Source organism: Lepus europaeus, chromosome X (assembly GCF_033115175.1).
Source record: "Lepus europaeus isolate LE1 chromosome X, mLepTim1.pri, whole genome shotgun sequence".
NCBI lineage: Eukaryota > Metazoa > Chordata > Mammalia > Lagomorpha > Leporidae > Lepus > Lepus europaeus.
This window is the reverse complement of record NC_084850.1, coordinates 23,913,618-23,937,196: the sequence shown is the minus strand read 5'-3', so window position 1 is coordinate 23,937,196 and position 23,579 is coordinate 23,913,618. Positions and strand designations below refer to the sequence as shown.

Genomic DNA, 23,579 nt, shown 5'->3' with positions numbered 1-23,579 from the left:
TACAAACTCAATGAGTTTCTCATTGGATTCTAAAAAAGCCACGCCCTGTTCTCATGAAGGGTTGAGACTTAGAATGGGAAAACGCTAGGAGAGACTGAACAGAAGGTGCAGAGCTGACTTCTCTTTACTTTACCCTGGATTTGCTCCCTGATTCCCTGCAACAGGGCATTTGGCTGGTGCCCTAACACTGTCCCTTAACTTTGACATGTTCCATTCCTACAAGATGTGTTGGGATAAGGTATTTGATAATCAAATCTGGTTCCTATTCGTTGTTCAGTTTGAAATGGGGACCTCCCATGACAGTGTAAAAGTAGTAGTGGTGAGTTAAAAGCTCCTTTGCTATAGTAACCTCTGACCAACATCTCCCATCCTCCCAATGCCAGCCTCTAGCAACTACCCTTCTACTCTGCTTTTAGGAGGCCAACTCTTTAAATGGTTCCACATAAAACTGAGACAAAGCAGTATTTATCTTTCCCTGGCTTATTTCACGTAGTATAATGCCTCCAGCTCCATCTATGTCATCTCATTTCATGATACACACAGATATCCAAACATCCTGTGGGATACCTTAGGCATATGGGGATACTTCAGGAAGTTCATGGAAAATGGGATTCAAAGATGTTCATTTTGCTGTAAGAATTTTGAAATCCCTGAATAGGTTTCTCCTTACTACATTTTCCATGAACTTTTAGAAGACATCTCATATACAATGTTATTTATTGATTATACCTCCAGAAAGCTGGAAAGGCAAAAGCCCTTTTGCTCCCCATCTACTCACAGCTTCTGGACTCAAAAAATATGTTCCCCTCTCTGTGGTTTTGTTTCATACTGTTCTCAGTAGCCAGAAGGCTTTCTCTTCCCTTTTCCCTTAGACACAGGCGGGAAGGTAAGATACCTGGGTGGACCAAAGTCCAGAAGAAGAGTTTGAACAAGGAGTTTAGCCTTGTGAATGAAGTCTTACTAAGGGTCAAGAAGAAGCTCTGAAGAGCTCACTGGTGACCTCCTGGGAATTAATTCAAGGCTAATGTTTTAACAAACTAATAGTATGAGATATGAAAGCTATTTTACTTAAATCTGTCTGGACATTCTGGAGAAGGAATATTATGGTGCAAAACTTCAGCAATTCATTAATGTCTTCCCAATTGATTTTCTATGCTCTAAAGATATACTAATTAAAGGGTACCATATCAGCACAGATCATCTTGGATTCTGAGAACAGATTATTCTGGTCTTATATCTGCATTGCATCTAAATACTATATATACATATATATCATACATATATATAATCTTGAAGCTTTATAGTATATATATGCATATATACACATATATATGTATGTATGTATGTATATATATATATATATATATAATCTTGAAGCTTTCAGTGTGCTTACTGCAGTCACTTACAGAATGGGAAACACCATAAAGGTAAGATAACCCTTTCAAATTTATTTTGTTCCTGGTTTAAAGGAAGCAAGCCAGATGGAATTGGAGTGAGAAACTACTGAGCTAATTTAGAGATGTGGAGAATCATAGCAGAAAAAGGACCATTTGCATTTCCCTTGAGAGGTATAGAACCAAAACACAATGTTATATTTTAAGATGTCAGGACAAGATGGATTCTAATAGGACAGCATGAACAGTTATAGCTTTATTATTTCTTACAGGACCTATTTAAACTTACTGTCCCACAAAAATACTAGACACGTGTCAAGAATGATGCCATATTCGTAGTTTCTGCAAAAGAAAACTGTATGTAGATTAAAGTAAAACCATCATCAAATACCAGGCCAGTATAGGTAATAATAATGTGCAAATGTCAGTTTCTTTTTTTTTAAATCAAAACTTCCATGGTAATATCAGGCTTTGGGGGGAGGGGGGAAACTGGGTGAGTGGTAATAGACAAAGTCTCTGTACTACTTTTGCAACTTTTTAATACATTTCTAAAATTATTTCAAAATAAGAAGTTTATTAAAAAGCAACAAAGTTCTATCAAAGAACAGAGAATTTCATTTGAATCAATGTCTTAGAATTTAAAGATTTCCATGTTATAATAATCAAATTTGTTCATCTTAAAATTCACCTTCTTCTTTATTGATGTTGCTGTATAAACTGAACTCATGCAAAAATGCAAGCAAATTTCCAGTGCAACACACCTGGTTGCTCTCCTCAAATGCACAGCTCTATAGTGCTAATTAGCATACTAGCTTGCACCCTGAATCCTGTAAGGAACTTTTCCAACACCTTTGAAAGTTATTCCAATGTAAATATGTGTTCTTAAACACACACACACACACACAGTGGCAGTTTTCAAAGACACAGGTTTGGGATGGGTGTTTGGTGTAGTTGTCAAGATGCAGGAGGACCTGGGTTTGCTACCCAGTTCTTCTCTGATTCCAGCTTTCTGGTAATGCAGACTATTAGAGGCAGCAGTGATGAATTCACTAATTGGGTCTCCATCATGCACATAGGAGACCTAGACAGAGTGTCTGGCTCCTGGCTTTGGCCTGGCACAGCCCTGGCTGTTGCAGGCATTTGAGGAGTAAACCAGAGGCAGTACACACTCACTGGTTCTGGCTCTCTCTCTCTCTCTCTCTCTCTCTCTCTCTCTCAAACAATTTTGTAAAAGACAATCGCTGGCAACTTTCAAAGACACAGCTGTGACTCACAATTGATGGCATTTGGGCGTTCTGGAACATAAGCTGCATCTGCTGGGCGAACATGGCTGCGGCAGTCTTCTGTTGAATCAGATTGTTACGTCCATTAATCTCCAGCTGCGTTTTTAGGTGTGGAGGGGGGTGCAGGTACTTGCAGTTCTCTCGAGTACACCGACCCTGATAATGGAGAATCAGACAGATTTTCCTTTTGTATTTCTAAAAATCTGATATGATTAAAGCATTAATAAATGTTTCTTGATCAAGCTCTTAGCATGTGCCAGGAAAAGTAGTAAGTGCTTTATGTGAATTAACTCATTTACTCTTCACACTAATCCTGTAAAATTGATACTTATAATCTTCATCTTCAAGCTGAGGAAGCAGACAAAAAAAAAGGCTGTTACTTGTCCATGGATGCACAGCTACAAAGTTACAAAACCAAAACTAAAATCCAGTTAGTCTGATTCAAACTCATTCTTTTAGCCAATCTGCTCTGTTCTACTTTGATATGCATCAACTTATATTTAAAATATAAAACACTATGAATAGCATATCATCATATAATTACACATTTAAATAAAAATTCCAACATGGGTTGTAAAGTGCATGTTCAAATTAAGCAAGATTCAGAATTCATTTACAAAGAATCAAGAAATTATTTAAGAATTGCACGTGCAGAAGTACATAAATTTTGGACTCTAGTACTTGGGACAGTCTAGGCTCCAAAGCTCTTTTTCCCCAAATCCATTCAATGTGAGAAACATCCTGAAATCCAATGACATTCTGTTAATCAAAGAATAAATTTTTATAACTGCCAGTCATGCTGTTCATTATGTTCTGAAGGCAATGCCCTAGATCACTTTGACAACTGAGGCAATATTGTACTTGGAAGTCTCAATGATTTGGTTTTATTGTGAATTTAAACACTTGCACAACAGGATAATATGTCAGGCCTGTGGAGCTGAACATGCCTTTTGTGTCACCTAACTACTGGCACCACTGTCTACTATGGTGTTTATTAATGTGACAGCAAAGGATGCCACTGTTCTAGTTGTTTACTACATTGGCACAATGTGGCCTGTTACTGTGTTTTACTCATGAACACTATACAAAGGAGCTAATGAGTCTCTCATTTGGATCATTAGGTCCATCATAAGCCATTAAGATAAGTGCAAGTGACAAGTGATTTTTTTTTCCACAGATGCTAAGACTCTTAACAGCACATTAGGCTATGGGGGAAGAAGAGGGAGAGATTAAAAGGAAACTTCTCTTCTCTTTCTTTCTTTCTTTCTTCCTTCCTTCCTTCCTTCCTTCCTTCCTTCCTTCCTTCCTTCCTTCCTTCCTTTCTCTTTCTTTCTTTTCTTTCTATTCTTTCTTTTCTTTTCTTTCTCTCTCTCTCCCCCTTCTTTCCTCCCTCCCTCCCTCTCCCTCTTCCCTCCCTCCCTCCCTCTCCCTCTTCTCTCCTTCCCACCCCCCCTCCCTCTTCTCTCCTTCCCTCCTTCCCTCTCCCTTTTCCCTTCCTCCCTCCTTCCCTCCCTCCTTTCTTTCTGTCTGTCTTTCAACCCAAGAGTGTAAGTTGCTAGGCCTCCTGAATTCCTAGGAGAAAAAAAGTCAGTTCACCAAGTGTTTCCATTCAACACGTTATATGTATATCCTTTATTTATAATGTTTAAGTGATTTATGCAATCACTTCTCCATATTTAGTTATTTTACTATTAAAGCAGCCCTATGATTTTACTGAAATTCAAGGTGTGACTTTCAAAACTTTTAAAGAGCATATAATGCAAAGTCAGATAAATTGCTACTGCTGTTTTTTGGTGCTTTCATCAGTCTTCAAAATATTTTTTAAGTTGTTAATAGACACATAATACTTGTACATATTTATGGAGCAGAGTGTGACATTTCAATACATTTTTATAATGTACAATGATCAGACTAGGGTCATCGGTATGGCCATGTCTGAAACATGTATTTCTTTGTGATGGGAACAATTAAAATCCTCTCTAGTAGCTACTTCAAAATACACAATTAACTATTGTCAACCAGTTATCCTACTGTGCTACAGGACATTAGAACTTATTCCTCTTATCCAACTCTACCTCATACCCACAAACCGTATTAGTTCACTGAGACCAGGCGGCTCTATTGTTTTGCTTCCCTTGGCAAGATGCTGAGTATCAAACTGTGTGAGAAATTAAGATGTGTTACTGTTTTTTGCCGACTTGATCCTTTTACTTCTCCCATTAATGAATTAAATTGATATAAATGATTTAGGAAATCCAATAACATCTTAACAGTCTCAGTGTACTTTTATAAGTTTTCGCAAATGCCAGAAAAGAAATTTATTGGTAGTAAGAGCCGAGAATGATATTAACCTAATCCCCCAAATTCCTAAGTAGTCCAAGAGTAATTGCATAATTTCAGCACCTTCACGCACTGTAAGGAAAATGTCCTACATGCTAAAAATCCCAGTAATGCAGGTCTTATCCCCATCAATGTACCTCAAGAGAAACCACAAGCTGTTTTGCACTCCTGCCATATAAACTGCACCAAGGCAAAGAGAGTCACAAGGAATTTCCTACTGGGATTGGACACCCTCCGCCCACATAAGTGAGGTTATCTGGGTCAGAATTAACAGCCTGGAGGAGGCAGTGGCACTCTGTGACTTCTCCAGTCAAGCATGCTACTTTGGGGTTTCTCTTCCCCCTCCCACACCCTAACATTAAAGATTTCCCCAAGGCTCAGTCCTAAATCTTCTGCTCTCTAATCTCTTTTCCCTGGAGAAACGATGTTGTTCCAGAGTCCCATCTATCCCTGCAATTGTTCTGATCTTTAATCTCTATCTCTACCTCTGACCTCTCTTCTGCGTTGCAGTCCTTTTTATTACCAACTGCAGCTGCATTTGGATATCCTGCCCCTAATCAGGTCTAAATAACTCCACTCCTGACCTTCCTTCTCCTTTGACTATTTTTCATCTTGCTGCATACTCAGATATTGCCCAATCCCCCTATGCTTTGGGGCAGTCACATAACCATGTGAGAAAAGAAATTAGGCAGCTGCTGAGCAAGACTGCTTTGGATTGCTCTTTCTCACAGTTAGCATACACAACCGGAGATTTCAATGTATAACCATGCCAGCAAAAAACCAAAAATACAATGAGGACTCCCTTTCATAGTCAGGGACTCCAAGCAACTGACCAGTTAAAAGAAGGAAAAAGTGGAATTTTACCATTTGCTAGAATTTAGGACTTTAATATCGCTTGTACTGAATGCAATGAGCGACGGAGAGAGAAAGGGGGGAGTAGAGGGTATTTGACACATTTTCTGTTAGTATATAGATTAAGAATTAAACATGCTTTTGTGCTTTTATGTCATTGCCCTTTACCTATGGTAACTTTCCTTAAGCTTTTTTTTTGGGAAACTGATGACATTTTTACAAAGCAAAAAAAATAGTACACAGAAATAGGAGAAAAAAGGCAATTACACTTTAAAAATTACATCAAGTAGGGCTATAAAACTAAAGCATGGAATATGAAGTAGCATGGGATTTAAAGAAACTTATTCATCTTAGTTATGAGATTTTCCTTGATTTATAAAGCATTCTTTTTTGAATGACAGAATCCATAATTTAATTCTATAACAATGCAAATGTGCTGTGATGCCACCTTACCAGAGACTGCTGCTTATGGTAAAGAAAGCTTATAAAAATATGCATTTTCATTCCAAACAATAGATGGGAAGACCAAGGAATTTAATATCTCTGATATCTGTGGAATACAATGTTTCAGAAGAAAACCAAGCTCTTCATATTTTTTCAAAATGACTTTAGAACTCAGGGTAATGTATTTACAGGCACAACACTTGGTGATAATAAATCTCCGCTGTAGAGCACTCATTCCTCCAGAAGCTCAAACTTAATTATAGGCCAGAGTACGTTAATTGGCATTCGGAGGGGACCAAACTTTGTTTTTGACATTTGGTAACACTTCTAATCCTTGTAGGGGATTGCACTTTTGGTAAATCGTGCACAGATCTGACGAAGTGGGGGTGGGGGAGGGATTGTTCCAGCAGAATAGGTAATCACCTGGGATTTTTGTCCTTTTTGAAAACCAGTGACTATGGACTACAAAGGTTCCAATGGGTTCCTAGGCCAGCTACGCCGCCTTGAGAGGGTCACAGGATACCCTGTTAATGCTCAGTCTATAACAATCTGACACTATCTTGGTTCTGAAAAAAATCGCTCCTGGAATTGGCAGGTACAGAGTTGCCATGTGCTAGTTCAAATGACTCTTATGTTGTACCTGTGACAGTCACCATTCTCTGGCAGACCAGGCTATATCCTAAAAACAGCAGTTAAGGCAAGTCAAGACATGCAAATCAATCTCTCTCTCTCTCTCTCTCTCTCTCTCCTACACACAATTAAACATCGAAGAGATTAGAGTACAAACTCATTTCTGCTCACTTACATTTCCCCTGTTTTACATTTCTTTTTGGCCTTCATTTTGTCATTCTCATCTGGTCTTTCACTGAGTCACTGAGTTAAGAAAATAGCAAAGTGATTCAATAGGAAAGTGATTCTCTGCTGAAATAAGTGCTCCTACACGTAGGAATCTTCCAGCTCCCCTTTTGCATCTACTGGCTCTGAAAATGCAGCCAAAAAGCAGCAGGAGGAGAAAATGGCCAATGACATCTCTGAACTACATCTGCATCAAAAAGTTGACGACAAAGGAAAAAGTCGCAGAGCCTTTACAAAACCTCCCAAATTCAATCTACTGCCTTTTTCCTACCTTCAGGCTTTTCATAAATGAGTACAAAGCCTTTGACTCAGAGAGAAAAGTAGCATTGTAGAGATTCAAATCCCACCTAAGTTTTGGGAGTTATGAGAGCTGAAGTCTGTCAGATACAAGACTTCCCATGCACGTGGTGGTAAGAAACCCCTGTGAAATGTACTTATGTTCATGAGAGAAAGCTCTAGCATCCATCAAAATAAGAAAAGGACCCTAGGAAGCTGAAAATTACCCTTTGTCAGTCACAGTAGTTTAAAAACAGATGTTTGCACAATGACTTGCCTCTTGAAATGCATTTGGAGTTATATGGAAAAAGTAACCCCTATACCCTCTCTCATATAACTACATTACCTTTTCAAAGACATAATCCCACTGATCTGCCAGACCACAGAGCTGAAAGTTCAATATGAAATAAAGGCATGGAACAGATACTTGTTCTATGAAGAAAAGCGCTGTTATTCCGTTTTAATGATCATGTGTTAAATGAAAATCCCTATTGATATCGTCCCATAGTAACATACTTACGTGCATAGCCAGGGCTTTTCAGAGAAAGTACCAGTGATTTGAGAACTACAAATTGCACGAACTAGGTTTGCCTGGTTCCTGCAACCACCACAGACCTATTAAAAGCTAGGAAAAACCTGAAAGAGCTATAAATGAGACAACATCAACATAAACTGAGTATTTGCCAGATGTCAGCATACTAATGACAATTTTCTCCCCCTTAGAATTCTGTCTTTACATAAATGGATATAATCTGTATCATTTTCTCCTCCAAATATACTATAACCTATAAATATGGGTATATATGCACAAAGAGTATCATGAAATTCCTACAGACAACTTTTATTTTAAGTTTGAAATGCTGGCAAGTAATCTGGGGAAAAATGTTTAATCCACCTTTTCCAGAATATACTGAAGGCCAAATTCAACTGAACACAGACCTCTCCCCACCATTTTAGCCAGTACTGCATCCCATCTCTTTTCTTTGATTTTAAAGATTTGTTTCTTTGAAAGTCAGAGTGTCAAAGGAGGAAAGAGGAGATAGAGAGAGAGAGAGAGAGAGAGAGAGAGAGAGATCAATCCTCTGGTTCAATTCTTTACATGGCCATCTCAGCCAGAGATGGTCCAGGCTGAAGCCAGGAGTCAGGAACTTAATCTAGTCTCCCCCTTGTGGCATTTGCAGGGAGCTGGATCAGAACTGACATAGCTGGGACTTGAACCGGTGTTCTGATACAGGATACCAGCAGCTTAATCCACTATGCCACAATGCCGGCCCCAGAACCCTATTTTCTGGACACAATTCATAGAAAACAATGGCTTTGGTGCAAAGTAGGTATCACGTGTGACTACACAAGAAGCTGGAAAGAGTAAAATAATTTTATTTCTTATCTGCATCTGGAAAGCTTTTTCAATTGTGACCTCCAAAAACCAAGAGAAGATTAGGTTCAACAATCCCACTGTTGTTCTGAAAGAGCCCACTGCGATAATTTGATTCCAAGAATTGAAACATTTTAGGGCTGAACTGGATTGTAGGGAACATCTTGTGTACCTTTATCTCAGATAAAATGAAGGCCAAAGGAATGAGGTGATTTGTCTTAATTCACCAGCAGCTCAGCAAATACAAAAGCCAAATTCTCAACCTCTCACCACCCAAAATGGATTCTGAGTCCGAATATCTCTTCCTCTGTAGAGACTGTCCTGAAGCCATTCCTCCCACCCCCACTCTCAGTTATCTATCCTTTCTTTGGGCCTCCAAGTGCACCTTGTACTCAGTTTTGTCATAGCACTTATCACTGTGTCCGTCGATAAATGGTTTACATGCCTATCCCCCGGTTTTGACTTGGAGCCTATCTAAAGACAGGACTGTGTCTTCCAAATCTTTCAGTCTTCAGGAATGTATCGGAGCCTGGTGACTAGTAGCCAACCCATACAAGTCTGTGGCACTTTGTGAGAGTAATTTTACCGGGCATAACACTAAGTGTGTTTTAGAAGCCTAACTCCACTCTGTCTGGTCTCCCCCCGCCCCCACTCCGTGGGAGTGGGAGCATTTGCAGGGAGCTGGATCAAAAAAAAAAAAAAAAGGAACTGGGACTTGAACCGGCATTCCGGCGTTCCTATAGGGGATGCCTAGGAACGCCGGCAGTGGCTTAAACCACTGTGCTCTCTTTCTATGTCCTTCTATAAGTTCTTTTTTCTCCCTCCAAGAAGAGAAGTCGACACATGACTCAGGCTGTTCCTGGTTCTGTTCCAAATAAACCGTTATTCTATTCAGGTCCCCCCCAAAATAGCTAATTCATAACTTTTTCCTTTTTTTGCTATGAACAGAGACCCTGAGGAAAATGCACCCATGATGGCTGAAAAATGCTAGCCATTTACTGTCGCTGAACAAGAAATAACAGGCACTCAGGAGGCACACAAGCGTTGGTCAAGTTCCAGGGGTCTCTGGTCACCAGAACTCCCCCGGGGACACAAAGCCCCCCTGGCTGAACAAAAAGCAGCAGCAACAGATCCGTATCTAATCGCACGGTCAGTTTAGAAGAAACTGTGTTCTCTAACTGCCCTGCCCCCAACCCCAAATTCTCTGAACAAGCTGGAGGTCAAATTCCCTGAAAATTCTTAGGCAAAAAGGTGGAATATGTGGCTTTAAGAAGATCCCAGCCAGCGGGGCCTTCCCTGTGACTGTTTACTGCACATGCCGGCTTACAAGGGAAAAACGTCCCTGGCTTTCCGTGGTGGCCCACCATCCAGCTTCATTCACATTTATTTTTCAAATAAGCATGAGCTTGAAGTTTTTATTTGACATTTTTTCGAAAAGCAAAGAACACTAAAACTCCTAGTTGCGCCTCGCAATGAAAGCAAGAATGCCCCATCAGTCCCCCCAAATCTGCTCCCCCCCCCCCCCCGCCCGGCATGCCAGTTGCACGTTTTTAATCCTGCTCTAACTGAATACCTTCAGTTGCTTTAGAAAAATATTAACTGCATGTCTGGTCAGTAATAAGCTCATCAAGAATACATTATTTCTTTACAAAATAGACACCCAGAATCAGATTGGAACCCCCTAACAAAGTACCAAGTTAATAAAAGTCAGAAGGCATTCGTGATGCAATGCATTCATAGGAGCTGTCTTAAGAGCAGTTTAAGACAGCCAACATAAAATGGCATTAAGTACAGAAAAAAACAAAGGGGGGGGGGGAGTAATGGCATTCAATGTGTTACTCCAAGAAATAAAACACGCATAAAATCATACAACTTTAAAAAGTACTTAGCATATAGGCTTCCTTCTGAAACAAGGCCCATCAATCAAATCTGCTCTGAGAGGTCCTTTGCCTCCTTCTTCTGGACATCCTACCACCCGGACCCCTCCCACGGTACTGTAGAAGCCAGCAGCTGACCCCCCTTTTTTCCCCCCCGGCTACGGCTTCTCCAGGGGAATTCTATCTAGGGATGCCAGGTTTATCAAATAAAAATACAAGACTCCCAGTTACATTTGAATTTCGGATAAACAATATTTTTTGCTTGGTGTAAGTAGACCCAACACAATATCTCATCTGGCAACTTTCTCCCCTATCTGTTCTTCTACCCTGGTGAGTTGAACTAAATAAAGTCAAATCCTCGAAAACGCACTTCGCCTTTTTTACCTTAAGGGCCTAGGTAGGCAGCCCCCCTCAAGGGAATTCGCCCTGGTTTTCTCCTAAGAGAGAACTCTCTCCTTCAATGGTCCAGAGTAAAGCAGAAGACTTACCTGATCAGCTGCAAGGAACTTAAGGAAGTTGGCTGGTGGAGAAAGATATTTTTGATAGTATAGCTCCTCCCACCCAAAGCTTTGGTAGCTCCTCCCACCAAGTTGCTACTTTATCAGCCACTCCACCTTCCCACCCACAGTGGCGCCACTGTATATGCAAATGACCTTAATGCCTGCTGGAGCTCCCCCTTTAGGTTAGAACCAGGAGGGGCAGGGTGTGTGACCCAGACTTGCCTAATTTCTGACTCCAAATGTAAAGAATGTTTTTTGAGCACATCAAGATAACATTTTTGCTTCTGAAGTTTCTTATTTGTGTATACAGGCTTAAGAGGTGGGCTAGCTTTTTGGTTCAGCTTTTTCTACGGAATACTCAAAATCAAGCAAAAGTCACTTATTAAAGCCCAGGAAATGACTGCTTAGTATCATGTTTCTAAATGTGCATATACTATCTGTGCACTCACACTTTCAAAACACACAGAGGAATACTTTTTGCCTAGATATCTTTTACAATCTGTCCTTGATTAGTTATATTAAGAGAGAGAAAACTAGAGGGGTATGGCTAATTCTAATGAGCCAAATAATATATTCAGGGAAAATGGCTATCCATAATAATCCTGCCTTACAGACTGTCACAAAAGTGGCAAAGGTAGACATTAAGGAATCAATTACTTGACACAGTCTTGAATTTATCTTTTACTCATTAAGAATGCAAACACTTTCACTGCAATTATCAAAGAGGGAGAATTAGTAAGGTCAGAAAGACTGCAATTGTACTCTGCTGGGGAAGTTTGCACACTTAGAGGCATATCCTTGAACTATTAAGTGAGACAGCTGGAAAGCCTCTTAGCGACCCTTTAGCTCAGCCTTTGCCAGAGTGTGTACTGCAGACCACCAGTCCCAAGACAGGATTTTCAAAAGCTGAGTCTTCCCACTGCAGTGGTTGTAAGAGATACCATTCTGTATTCCTCTTAGAGACTGACAGCACACCAGAGAACAATGCAGGTTCTCATACAATGCTAAGGTCAAGAAATCTGTTAACTTTTCTCAACCCAGCATTTCCCAACACTGTTTAATCACCCCCCTTTTCACCAAAAAGAATATCCTTATGAAAACACTGATTGAGGAGCTAGTGGTGTGGCTCAGCAGGTTAAGCTGCCACCTCCAGGGCTGGCATCCCATATGGACACAGGTTCGAATCCCAGCTGCTCCACTTCCGATCCTCACTGTGACTTCTGTACCTTGAAACCATGCCAGTTACTTTAGGTTTTCCATGACTTAAAGGTCTCAAGAGAGTTTCACTGCACTAAAACTTGAGAAGCAGGAAGGTATTTGCCAATCTTGTCAATTCCCAAGGGTCTTGCTTTTACACTAAGCTTAAACCACGGGGTTTCCACTTGGCAAAATTCAATTTCCCGTCCTTAGGTAAAAAGAAAGTTTCAAAGAAGAAATTAACTTAGAAAAATGTATAAGGAGAATATAAGAAAGGCAATCGGTATTGTTCACATTTGAACAATTTATCTTTGCAGGTCATAGTGTATTTCTAAGAATAAATTAAATAATTATGTCTCTGTAGTCAGCCACATACCCCTCCACCCAAAGATTACATAAAGGGCAGACGTAGTTATTGATTTACTTCTGCATTTTGTAATTAGGGACACAAAGATGAAAATCAGTCCTTCTCTTGTTAAGCATGAGTCTTCTTTTGGCTAAAGAAATTTAACTCGGGGCCGGCATGTGGCATAGCGGGTAAAGCTGTCATTTGCAGTGCCGGCATCCTATATGGGCTCTGGTTCAAGTCCCAGCTGCTGCACGTCTGATCCAGATCTCTGCTACGGCCTGGGAAAGCAGTAGAAGATGGCCCAAGTGCCTGGGCCCCTGCCCACGTGGGAGACCTGGAAGAAGCTCCTGGCTTCTGGCTTCAGATCAGCTCAGCTCCAGCCACAGCAACCATTTGGGGAATGAACCAGGGATGGAAGACCACCCCCCCCACCCCCCGCTTTCTCTCTCTCTCTCTCTCTGCCTCTCTCTCTGCCTCTGTAATTCTGTCTTTCAAATAATAAATAAATAAATCTTAATAAAAGAAATTTAACTGGCACCGGCATAGGGCCTGGACCAGTGGCCATTTGGGGTGTGAACCAGCAAATGGAAGATCTCTTTCTCTCTCTCTCTGACTCTCCTCCTCTCTAACTCTGTCTTTCAAATAAATAAAATAAATATTTAGGACAAAAACAACAGATATTTCTACTTCCCAGGCTACTGTTGTCTCTCTAAGATCATAGGAAAGATGGCACATCAATTGGCTGGCAGCTATGTCCAGAAAGTACTTAGCAGACAAGTATGTGGCAAATGGGATAGTCTGATACATACCTAGGGCTCTTCATTGACCCTAAAACAAATAAGACAGGGTAACCAAATGTTCAAAATCCATTATTTCTCATCTTCCCGGTTAGCTCTAGTAACATTTTGCACAATTGCATAATGCCAATTAGTTTGGGAGATACAACATCAAATATTCAGGTGGTAGCTCACTAGAGCTTAAGCACAAATGACCATGACCTGACAAAAGGAGCAGTCTGGGGTCGGCACTGTGTCATACAGGGTTAAGCCGTGACCTTTGATTCTGCCATCCCATGTGGGGCACCAGTTCAAGTCCCGGTTGCTCCACTTCTCATCCAGCTTCCTGCTAATACTCCTGGGAAAGCAACGGAAGATGGCCCACGTAGGAGACCTGGATGAAGCTCCTGCTCCTGGCTTCTGCCTGGTCCAGTCCTGGTTATTGCAGAAATCTGGGGAGTGAACCAGCAGGTGGAAGATAGTTCTCACTCTCTCCCTCTCCCTCCTCCCCGTCTCTCTCTCTGTGTCTTTCTTCCTCTCTCTGTAACTCTGCTTTCCAAATAAATATATATTTCCAAATATATCTTTTTGTAAGGGAATAGTCTGGCAATATCCCATGCAGATAGGAGACTGGTAGAAGTACAACTTGATGAAACACTTGGCCTGTGCACTTGGTGACCACCCTAAGAGAAGAACCTTTTGGAAACACCCAAGTGCCGTTCAAAGGCAAGTTCACTTAGACTACTAGTGTCTGAGTGCTGTGGGTTTGACACTGTCACAAAGCTAGAGAGACCCCACAAGATGACAAAAGGCCAACCTTATCAGAAAATGGGATGAAGTGTTCCCCTAAAGCATTTCATCGCCCTCTATTCTAAAAGAAGAAGCATTCTCTTTCTATCAGAACCAGATGATTGTCAAACAGTTGCTGCTCCCATGGCGGAGAACCCAGACAAATGAGAACTCACATAAACTACACACACTACCTCACAAAATACAATCCCATTATAAGCTCCGTTTTAGCCGGGTGTTTTATTTAATGACCATAAACTAGGTACATGTTGAGATAGTGCAAAGTGAGGGTGAACTGAAACTAAGGTTTGATTTTTTCTGTACTTTAAATGTAGCCTATGACCAAGAGTTGTGTTTATATATTTTCTTTTCCATATTGGCAATTTCTTGTTGGTCAAGTAAATATTACTGGGATGCCTTCATCCCATATAGGAGTATCTACGTTCTATGTGGCCTCCAACTTCCTGTCAATGAGCACCTTGGGAGGCAGCAGGTGATGTTCAAGAACTTGGGAGACCCAGGTTGAGTTCCTGGCTCCCAGCTTCTGCTCCTGCCTTGGGAGGTCCTTGCAGCCATTTGGAGAGTGAACCAGCAGGTGGCAGCTCTCTCTGTCTCTGCCTCTGTGTGTGTGTGTGTCTGTGTGTGATTTTACCCCATAAGTAAACAAAATGCCTTAAAATGTATTCACCAAATAAAATTGTAAAGTTTTTCACATACAAAAGAATATGTGACTGTGTCATGTAAACATGTCAATAAGGTAACCATCATAATTTTATTCTACAATTTATTATTTAGGTTTTTGCCCACAGCTTTAAAAAATGTAGTATTACAAGCATTTGCCAATGACAGTAGGAAATCTGGCTCTTACAAGAAGGGGCTAGACAAGTGAGCATGCAGAGCCCAAGACTGTACTCAAACTTTTAAAGACAGTAGGATAGGGAAAATGAGAACAATAAGAAATAAATCCATGGTAATATGAACCGAGTATTCGAAACCAGGTCACACGCTCTTTATGCTCTGACTTCTAATGTGTTTGTTTCTAAGCAAAGATGAAATATATTTAAATTTTAATGTGAATGTAATATTTTATTAGAAAGAGGGATAGGTTGGAATTTAAGTGTCTCAGATTCTAATTACTTTTGGATCATGGGTAAATTATTTTCCAATTCCATTAATTAACTTCTCTAGGCACAATTCCTGCATTACGTATTTTATAAATTCTTTAAAAGAATATAGGAACAAAGTAAAATTTACCATCCTTGGAAGTAAAATAAGTACAAAATGTAAAAAAAAAATTGTTTTTCTTTATTAGTTCTTTGTAATAGAACTAAAATGTTTCCTAAGAATTAAGTATTAGAAACTCAGACACATTATAACTACTTTTTTTTTGACAGGCAGAGTTAGACAGTGAGAGAGAGAGACAGAGAGAAATGTCTTCCTTCCGTTGGTTCACCCCCCAAATGGCTGCTATGCTGATCAGAAGCCAGGAGCCAGGTGCTTCCTCCTGGTCTCCCATGCAGGTGCAGAGCCCAAGCTCTTGGGCCATCCTCCACTGCATTCCCGGGCCACAGCAGAGAGCTGGCCTGGAAGAGGAGCAATCGGGACAGAATCTGGCGCCCCAACCAGGACTAGAACCCGGTGTGCCGGCGCTGCAGGCGGAGGATAAGCCTAGTGAGCCGCGGCACCTGCTTATAACTACTTTTAAATAATTTCACCTCCCCACAAGAAGTAATGCATTATTATACCTGAAATTCTTGATTACATGAGTAATATAAATTATCATGTGCCTAGGGATGGAATTTATACATGTTTAAAAATTAAGATTGCTTCTCTCATTAGAACTGAATATGATTGTTAAACAGTTACTGCTTCCACAGTTTAACGGCATAGCATGTAAAATGGCAGAGGATAAAGAAGCAGATTCAGACTTTAATCTCACCCTTGCAAATAACTAAAAGGGGACAATAATTATTGCTCCTTTTTCTTTTCAGTGAGCAATAACCCAGTGCCCATTTAGGGGACTAGTTTATCAAGAGATGATCCTTTACCAACTTAAAAAAATGTTTATTTATTTATTTAAAGGGTAAAATGGCACAGAGAGAGGCAGGAGGAGAGAGAGAGAGAGATCGTCCATCTGTTGGTTCACTCCCCAAATGCCTGCAACAGCTAGGGCTAGGTCAGGCTAAAGCTAGAAGCCTGGGATTCCATTTGGGTCTCCTATGTGGGTGGCGAGAACTCTAGTACTTGGGTTATCACCCACTGCCTCCCAAGAGCATTAGCAAGGAGCCAGAATAGGGGCATGCAGTACCTGGTACTCAAACCACACACTCTGCTATGAATGCCAGTATCCCAAGAGGCAGAATAACCCACAGCATCACAGTGTCCCTCCTAACACAAGTTTTTGCCTCAAGATGTGAATAAGGAAAATTCACCTTACAACCATAAAACATTCAAAGTAATTTCTATCATATGAAAACTCTTGGAGTATCGCATGCTTTGAGTGATAATGTTTTATTCTAAGCTTGCCACCATTACTGTTCCATTTTATTTATAATATATGTTAAAATGATAATAAGAAATCAGCCTCTCTCTGTCTCTACCTCTCTCTGTAACACTGTCTTTCAAATAAATTTAAAAAAATCTTTTAAAAAAAGAAATCAGATAACTCATTTTCCCTTGGTAAGTTAGAAAGATAAAGCAAAACAAATAATGGACTGGAAGAGAAGATGCTAAGTGCACTTAAAATTACGAACAGCTAAGAACAGTAAAGGGATCTTAATAACATTTATTTGAATTGGTAAAATAATAAAACAATTTCATTATAAAACTGTTTATAAATGAGCCAATTTTTCATTTTTTAAAATTTTTTGAGCCAAGAATGACTCAAACATGGGAAATATGTTTGACCATCATATATATATATACACACACACACACACACTCACACATGCATATTTTTCCTCCCACTTGCTGCAATGAAACTTTGAAAGTCCATTTGTGGTTGCTAGCAACAATATAGATTTGAGCATAAAAGAGTCACTAATCTTTAAAAAGAAAGTGCTAAGTGATGCAATATTAAATAAAACAATTTGCTTTCCTTTTGGTTTCACATATTTAGACAGTAACATAATTCATTCCCAATCACCTATCATGTAATATTCCATGAGAGATGTCTACATGCTTTACAACAATAGGATTCTAAGGCCAAGGAATTTGGAGAAATGTTGGATTACACGAATGAAGTGCTGTATTTCATTTAGTCCCTCTTTAGGCCTTCTCTCAGCTCAAAAACACTGTGACGTTCCTTGGGGAGAGAGATAAAATATCCTTCCTAGATATTTTATGTCTTCCTAGAGACATAAGTCTTCCAGAACAGATGCCACTTCCCTTCCCTCAGATCTGAATATAAACAATAACCCCCGAAAGATGGCATTTGCACAAGAGGGTAGGGAAGCAGCAGCACTGGGGAAACAACAGGGAGTTGAAAATTCTGAAACTTTGAAACATCAGCCTTAATTAACACCCTCCTGAACTTTCCTTACGTTCTCTCGAAACCAATCCCTCTCAAAGTTTTGTGTTCATGTAAACCACCAAAAGGGTTTCTTTTAAAAAAAAACATTTATTTATTTGAAAGCAGAATCACTAACACACACTCACTAACACACACGCACAAGAGAGAGAGAGAGAGAGAGAGAGAGAGAATCTTCCACCTGCTGGTTCACTCCTCAAACAGCCACAATAGCCAGGGCTGATCCAAAGTGAAGCAGCTCAGTACTCCATCCAGGTCTCCCAAGTGGGTGGCAGGGGCGGAGCACTGGGACCATCTTGTGCTTCCTCCCAGATGCATTAGGAGAAAGCTGGATTGAAATCAGAGCAGTCAGGACTTGAACTGGCATTCCTATATTGGGATGCTGGCATTTTGGGCAGTGGCTTAACCCACTGTGCCACAATGCCAGTCCCTGAAAGATTTCTTGACACACAAAGTGCCAGGCCTACTCCAGAGCTTCTGATTCAGTAGGTGTAGGCATGGGCTAAGAATTTCCATTTTGTTTTTTTTAAACTATTATTTAATGAATATAAATTTCCAAAGTACAGCTTATGGATTACAATGGCTTCCCCCCCTCCCATAACTTCCCTCCCACCCGCCACCCTCCCCTTTCCCGCTCCCTCTCCCCTTCCATTCACATCAAGATTCATTTTCAATTCTCTTTTGAACAAGTACCCAGGTAAGGCTGGTACTGCTGGTCTGCTCACCACAATTTTGAAAACTGCCATTAAGGTCATACTGTCCTACCCAACAATAAATCCACCTCTTTATTCACATTTTCTAATGCTACTGATAATTCAGTATCCGAAAGGTCACATTGAAGGGATTTGGGCATCTTAATTCCCCATTTCTGATAGCACTAATGATGTTAGCAGTCATGGAAAAGAAACCCAGTCCAGGTCAAGAAAAAGAAGGGCTGGGTTTCTCAAAAATCTCTTCTATTTCTAGGAAACACATTCACTTAATGTTTATAAAAGCTAATATAAGAATATGAGAACTCTGTATTACATGCCACTTCATTGGCTCTACAAACCTCTCCAGATTACTCTTCTCAGTCTGAGTATTTGCTTTGTACTCAAATCCAGGCAAAAAAAAAATTTCTAATAATTTCTCACTCTCTCTCTTTATTCATCACAGAAACCCCAATCATTTGGCAGCATTATCTCTTTCCCTCATCCCCTAAAAAAATCTGGAAAAAAAAAAAACAAACTCAAAGGAGGAAAATACTTGTCATATCAAATAAGTGAATGACCCAATTCTGAGTGCATAAATCCACACCTAAAATATCAATAAAATTTGAAACATGAAAACAAGCACTGAATACAAACTTCATTAGCTGCCCATTCAGTGAGACAGCAGGGGAAAACACACCACAAACACCACTTTCTCTATCCTAGTAAAGAAAATGAATCAAGTCATATCTATGGTATGAAGAGCCTCAGCTGCACTAACTGTACATCACGATATCACCGGAGCCTATTTTAACCTGAAGCCCCCAGTTTGCAATAGTGGAATGCACAGAATACATTCATGAATATGTCTAAAAGAATAACACTCAGGTAGCTTAATAAACTTCAAACAAGGAGAGCAGAAATACAATTAGCCTCTTCCCTTGTTGACTGACTCTTATACCATACAGTTGCCTTCTTCCAGAAAGGCTGGGAAATGACTTAAAAGAAAAGATACTTTCCCAGTAGGTTCATTATAGCAAACCCAAAGAGCACAACTGCTATCATGGGAACAGACAGGATAAATGTCACATGCCACCAGAGTGCGAAATTGTCAATTTGAGAATTCTGTCAAATTGAGGAAGTGGTTTTGGTTTTATTTCACCAGCTACCTATTAACATTTACAGGTCATGAGGTCAGTGTTGTGGTACAGCAGGTTCATCTGCTACTCACAGCACCAGCATCTTATATGAGCAGCGTTCAAGACCTAGCTGCTCCACTTCTGATCCAGCTCCCTGCTAATGCACCTCAGAAAGCACTGGAAGATGGCTCATGTGCTTTGGCCCCTGTCGCCTACTTGGGAGACCCAGAGGAAGTTCTTGGCTCCTGGCTTCAGCCTGGTCCAATCATGGCTTTGGTGGCCAACAGGGCAGTGAGCCAGCAAATGAAAGATTCTCTCTCTCTCTCTCTCTCTCTCTCTCTCTCTCTCTCTCTCCCTCTCTCTCTCTCTCTCTCCCTCCCTCCCTCCCTCTCTCTCTCTCTCTCTCACTAGATTTTAAATAAATAAATATTTTTTAAAAGCAACAAAAAGATACATCAGTTCAGTTATGAAAATCATTGCCAAAAGTTCTTATGAGTTGAATGCTGGCAAATAACTCAAATCATTTCAAGTTTTCTTCTCTGTTGAAACACTTCTCTAAAATTTCCCAGAACCCATTCATGTTTTTGAAAACAGAGTGAGTTATTCAAATGTGAATCATATCTTGATTACTGAGGATTCCATCATGGCCTCATGATCGTGTGTTCTGAAAATCGGCAACCACTATCCAGCAGTGGAGATGAAGATGAAGAAGGTATAAAAAATTTGGCTAACTACAAACTTAAGGATAAAGTTCATAAGCCTAGCTATCTTTTCTTAGAAAGTCTATCTGAAAATTATTTTCTTATTTTCTCATTTTTAAAATGTTTACTTATTTATTTTAAAGAGCCACAGAGAAGGAGAGACAGAAAAAGAGGGAGAGAGAGGGAGAGAGGGGGAGGGGGAAAGAGAGAGAGAGAGAGAGAGAGATTGATCTTCCATCCTCTGGCTCACTTCCCAAATGACCACAATAGCCATCTGGGTCTCTCATGTGGGACCAGAGGTCCAAGGACTTGGATCATCTTCTGCTGCTGTCTCAAGCACATTAGCAGGGAGCTGGATCATAAGTGGAGCAACCAGGAATCAAATCAGCACCCACATGGGATGCTGGTGTTGCAGGCAGCTGTTTTACCCATTATGCCAAAACACAGGCCCTTTATTTTCACATTTTAAAGAAAAGTAGATTACAGGGTTGGCATTGTGGCACAGTGGGTTAAGCTGCCACTTGCAATACCAGCATCCCATATCAGAGCTCTAGTTCTAGTCCCCAGTACTCTGATTCTTATCCAGCTCCCTGTTAATGTACCTGGGAAAGCAGCCTCCCACCCATGTGGGAGACCCAGATGGAGTTCCAGGCTCCTGACTTCAGCCTGGCCCAGCCCTGGCCATTGTGGCCATTTCAGGAAAGGAACCAAAGGATGGAAGATCTCTCTGTCTCTCCCTCTCTTTCTATTACTCTGCCTTTCAAAACAAATAAATACACCTTTAAACAAAGGAAAAGCACTAGCACAGATTAAATTCTCGGTATTGAGTTTGTTTTTTTTTTAAAGTGTCAATGCATAGGTTCTATCAGAACTTTTCTTTTTCTTTATTCAAACTCTTGGGACTTTAAAAACATCACTGTGTACTTTCAACAAGTTATTGACTTTAAATATATATTTTTATTGGACTAGGAAGTCACCTCACCTAACACTTTTCTGCACATTATAACCTTGTTCTTGACTCAGAATGACCTTATTAGAACTAAACATGCTTCAAAGATATCTTGATTTACAAGGTATCCATCAGTTTATATAATTCAAACATTTTAAAACAAAAAAATGCTTTAACAATACTAGATTGGCATACTAATTATTTAAAAATGACATTTGATGGTGGGCATTCAGAATTGTCTTTTAAAAGCCTACATACTACAGTGAAAGTGCTCAGAAACAACATTTGGAAAATATCTAACACTTTTCTATAATGCTCAGGGATCTTCAAAAAGTTCATGGAAAGTACATGTTATGTAAAAACTAAGCGAGGATTTTAAAAATTTGGGGGGGATGGCGCTGTGGCATAGTAGGTTTGGGCCTCTGCCTGCAGCACCTGTATCCCATATGCATACTGGTTCCTGTCGCAGCTGTTCCTCCTTCTCTTCCTATCCAGCTCCCTGCTAATGGCCTGGGAATGCAGCAGAAGATGGCCCAAGTGCTTGGACCCCTGCACCCATGTGGTGGACCTAGAAGAAGCTCCTGGCTCCTGGCTTCAGCCTGGCTCAGCTCCGGCCATTGTGGCCATTTGGGAAGTGAACCGGTGGATGGAAGACCTCTCTCTCTGTGTCTCTCCCTCTGTCTGTAACTCTGCCTCTATAATAAATAAATAAATCTTAATTTTTTTTTGCACCGAAATAAACTTATCTTTTCATTCTGTTTTTCCCGTGAACATTGTGAAGTACCCTTGTGTGAGAGATCTTCACTTAAACTTCAGTGAACTGTGATGTTAAGGTGAGCACAAGAGCAACAGGCTGGGGTAGTGCGTCAACTCCCTCTCCTTAGCCAAGCTGCCTTCATCTGCATCTCGATTCCATCACCAGCTTTCCCTTTCCATCACCACCATTTCATCCAAATCCTTAGTTTTTCATGCCTTCGATACTTCACCGGTTTTCTATAAAGTCCTCCCTCTGTCCAGTCTCTTTTGCTCGACCAGTTTTCTTGCCAAGGCTCATGATGTCTTTTCTCTGCTTAAAAATGGGTTGCTTTTCTCAGAACAACAAAATAAAGCCCACACTCCTCACTGACTTCTAAGACCATATCTCTGCACTTTAAGCTCAGAGTTTCACTTAACTGCCCAAACACATAAAAGTTTTTGCTGTCTTTGCTTAGATTAGCTGCATTTCTGATCCCCTTCTTCAAAGAATACCTCGAACAGTACCCCTGCCATGACTGCATCTTTATCCACCACAGCTGGATGTCATCCCAGTCTCTGCTACTCCCCTTGGACACTTCTGGCTATGACTTTGTGCCTGGTTTATGGCACATAACACAAGCAACCGCATACTTTGAGCTCAGACAAGAACCATGTCCTTTTTTTTTTTTGTTTTTTGAGTTCCAGTGGGCTTTTATTGAGATAAAGGAACAAAAATCCAGATTTTACCACTCATCTTTTCTGAACCTTGTAACCTCAGTAGACTCTGAAGAACCATGTCTTGCATCACTTTGTATTCCACATCCTACTGATTGATCCCAGTGCCCAATCAGTAATAGATTTCAATGAATGCTTGTTGAAGGAATAATTTCTTTGGGGAATTGGATGTATATAGAACTCTTAGTGCTCTTTGCAGGACTTTCAGTACTAAATAACCTCTGTACATTTATACAAATCTTTGTAGTAAACCAGAACCCATAGTCCCACAAATTGAGTGCTGCTGCTTACTGTTGGAGGAAGAGAGAGACAGAAGCTGTAGTTCCCATGATTTGCTTAAGCCTTGTTACAGTGTCATTACAAGGCAACATTTTTCTGTTTATGCCACTTGCTGATACCATGCTTCACTCTAAATATTTCAAAGGTTACTTCTGTGACTTCTACTTACTTCACCAAAGGAAAAGGCATTTCTCAAGACTCAGGCTCCTTTGAAAAATAAGACAACATTCCAAAACAAAATCCTTCCTCTGTGGGGTACTGGCAGAATAAAGATGGACATGGTTTTAAAATATTTCAGTTATGCTGAAGTTAAGATATTTGTTTCTATGTGGGACACTGTGCTGGCTAGTAAAAAATTGAAATAATCAAGAAATTACAAAAAAACTACAGATCATGTTTTTATAAAATCTGTAAAAAATTCTATGTTCATCATCGAAGTACAGTATGTGATAAGCATAAACCTTGGGGACCAGCATTGTGATGTAGTGGGTAAAGCCACCACTTGTGACACCACAT

At 40.3% G+C, this 23,579-nt stretch overlaps 1 protein-coding gene across 5 annotated transcripts in view; it reads right to left on the bottom strand.

Moving 5' to 3' along the window:
- Nucleotides 1-23,579, bottom strand: part of MBNL3 (muscleblind like splicing regulator 3) — a 119,963-nt gene that overhangs the window by 28,904 nt on the left and 67,480 nt on the right. For all 5 annotated transcript variants that reach the window (XM_062183413.1, XM_062183415.1, XM_062183412.1 and 2 more), the window contains one exon: nt 2,669-2,833. In XM_062183413.1, coding sequence (XP_062039397.1) covers nt 2,669-2,833 — 165 coding nt within the window. The remainder of the gene's footprint in view (nt 1-2,668; nt 2,834-23,579) is intronic.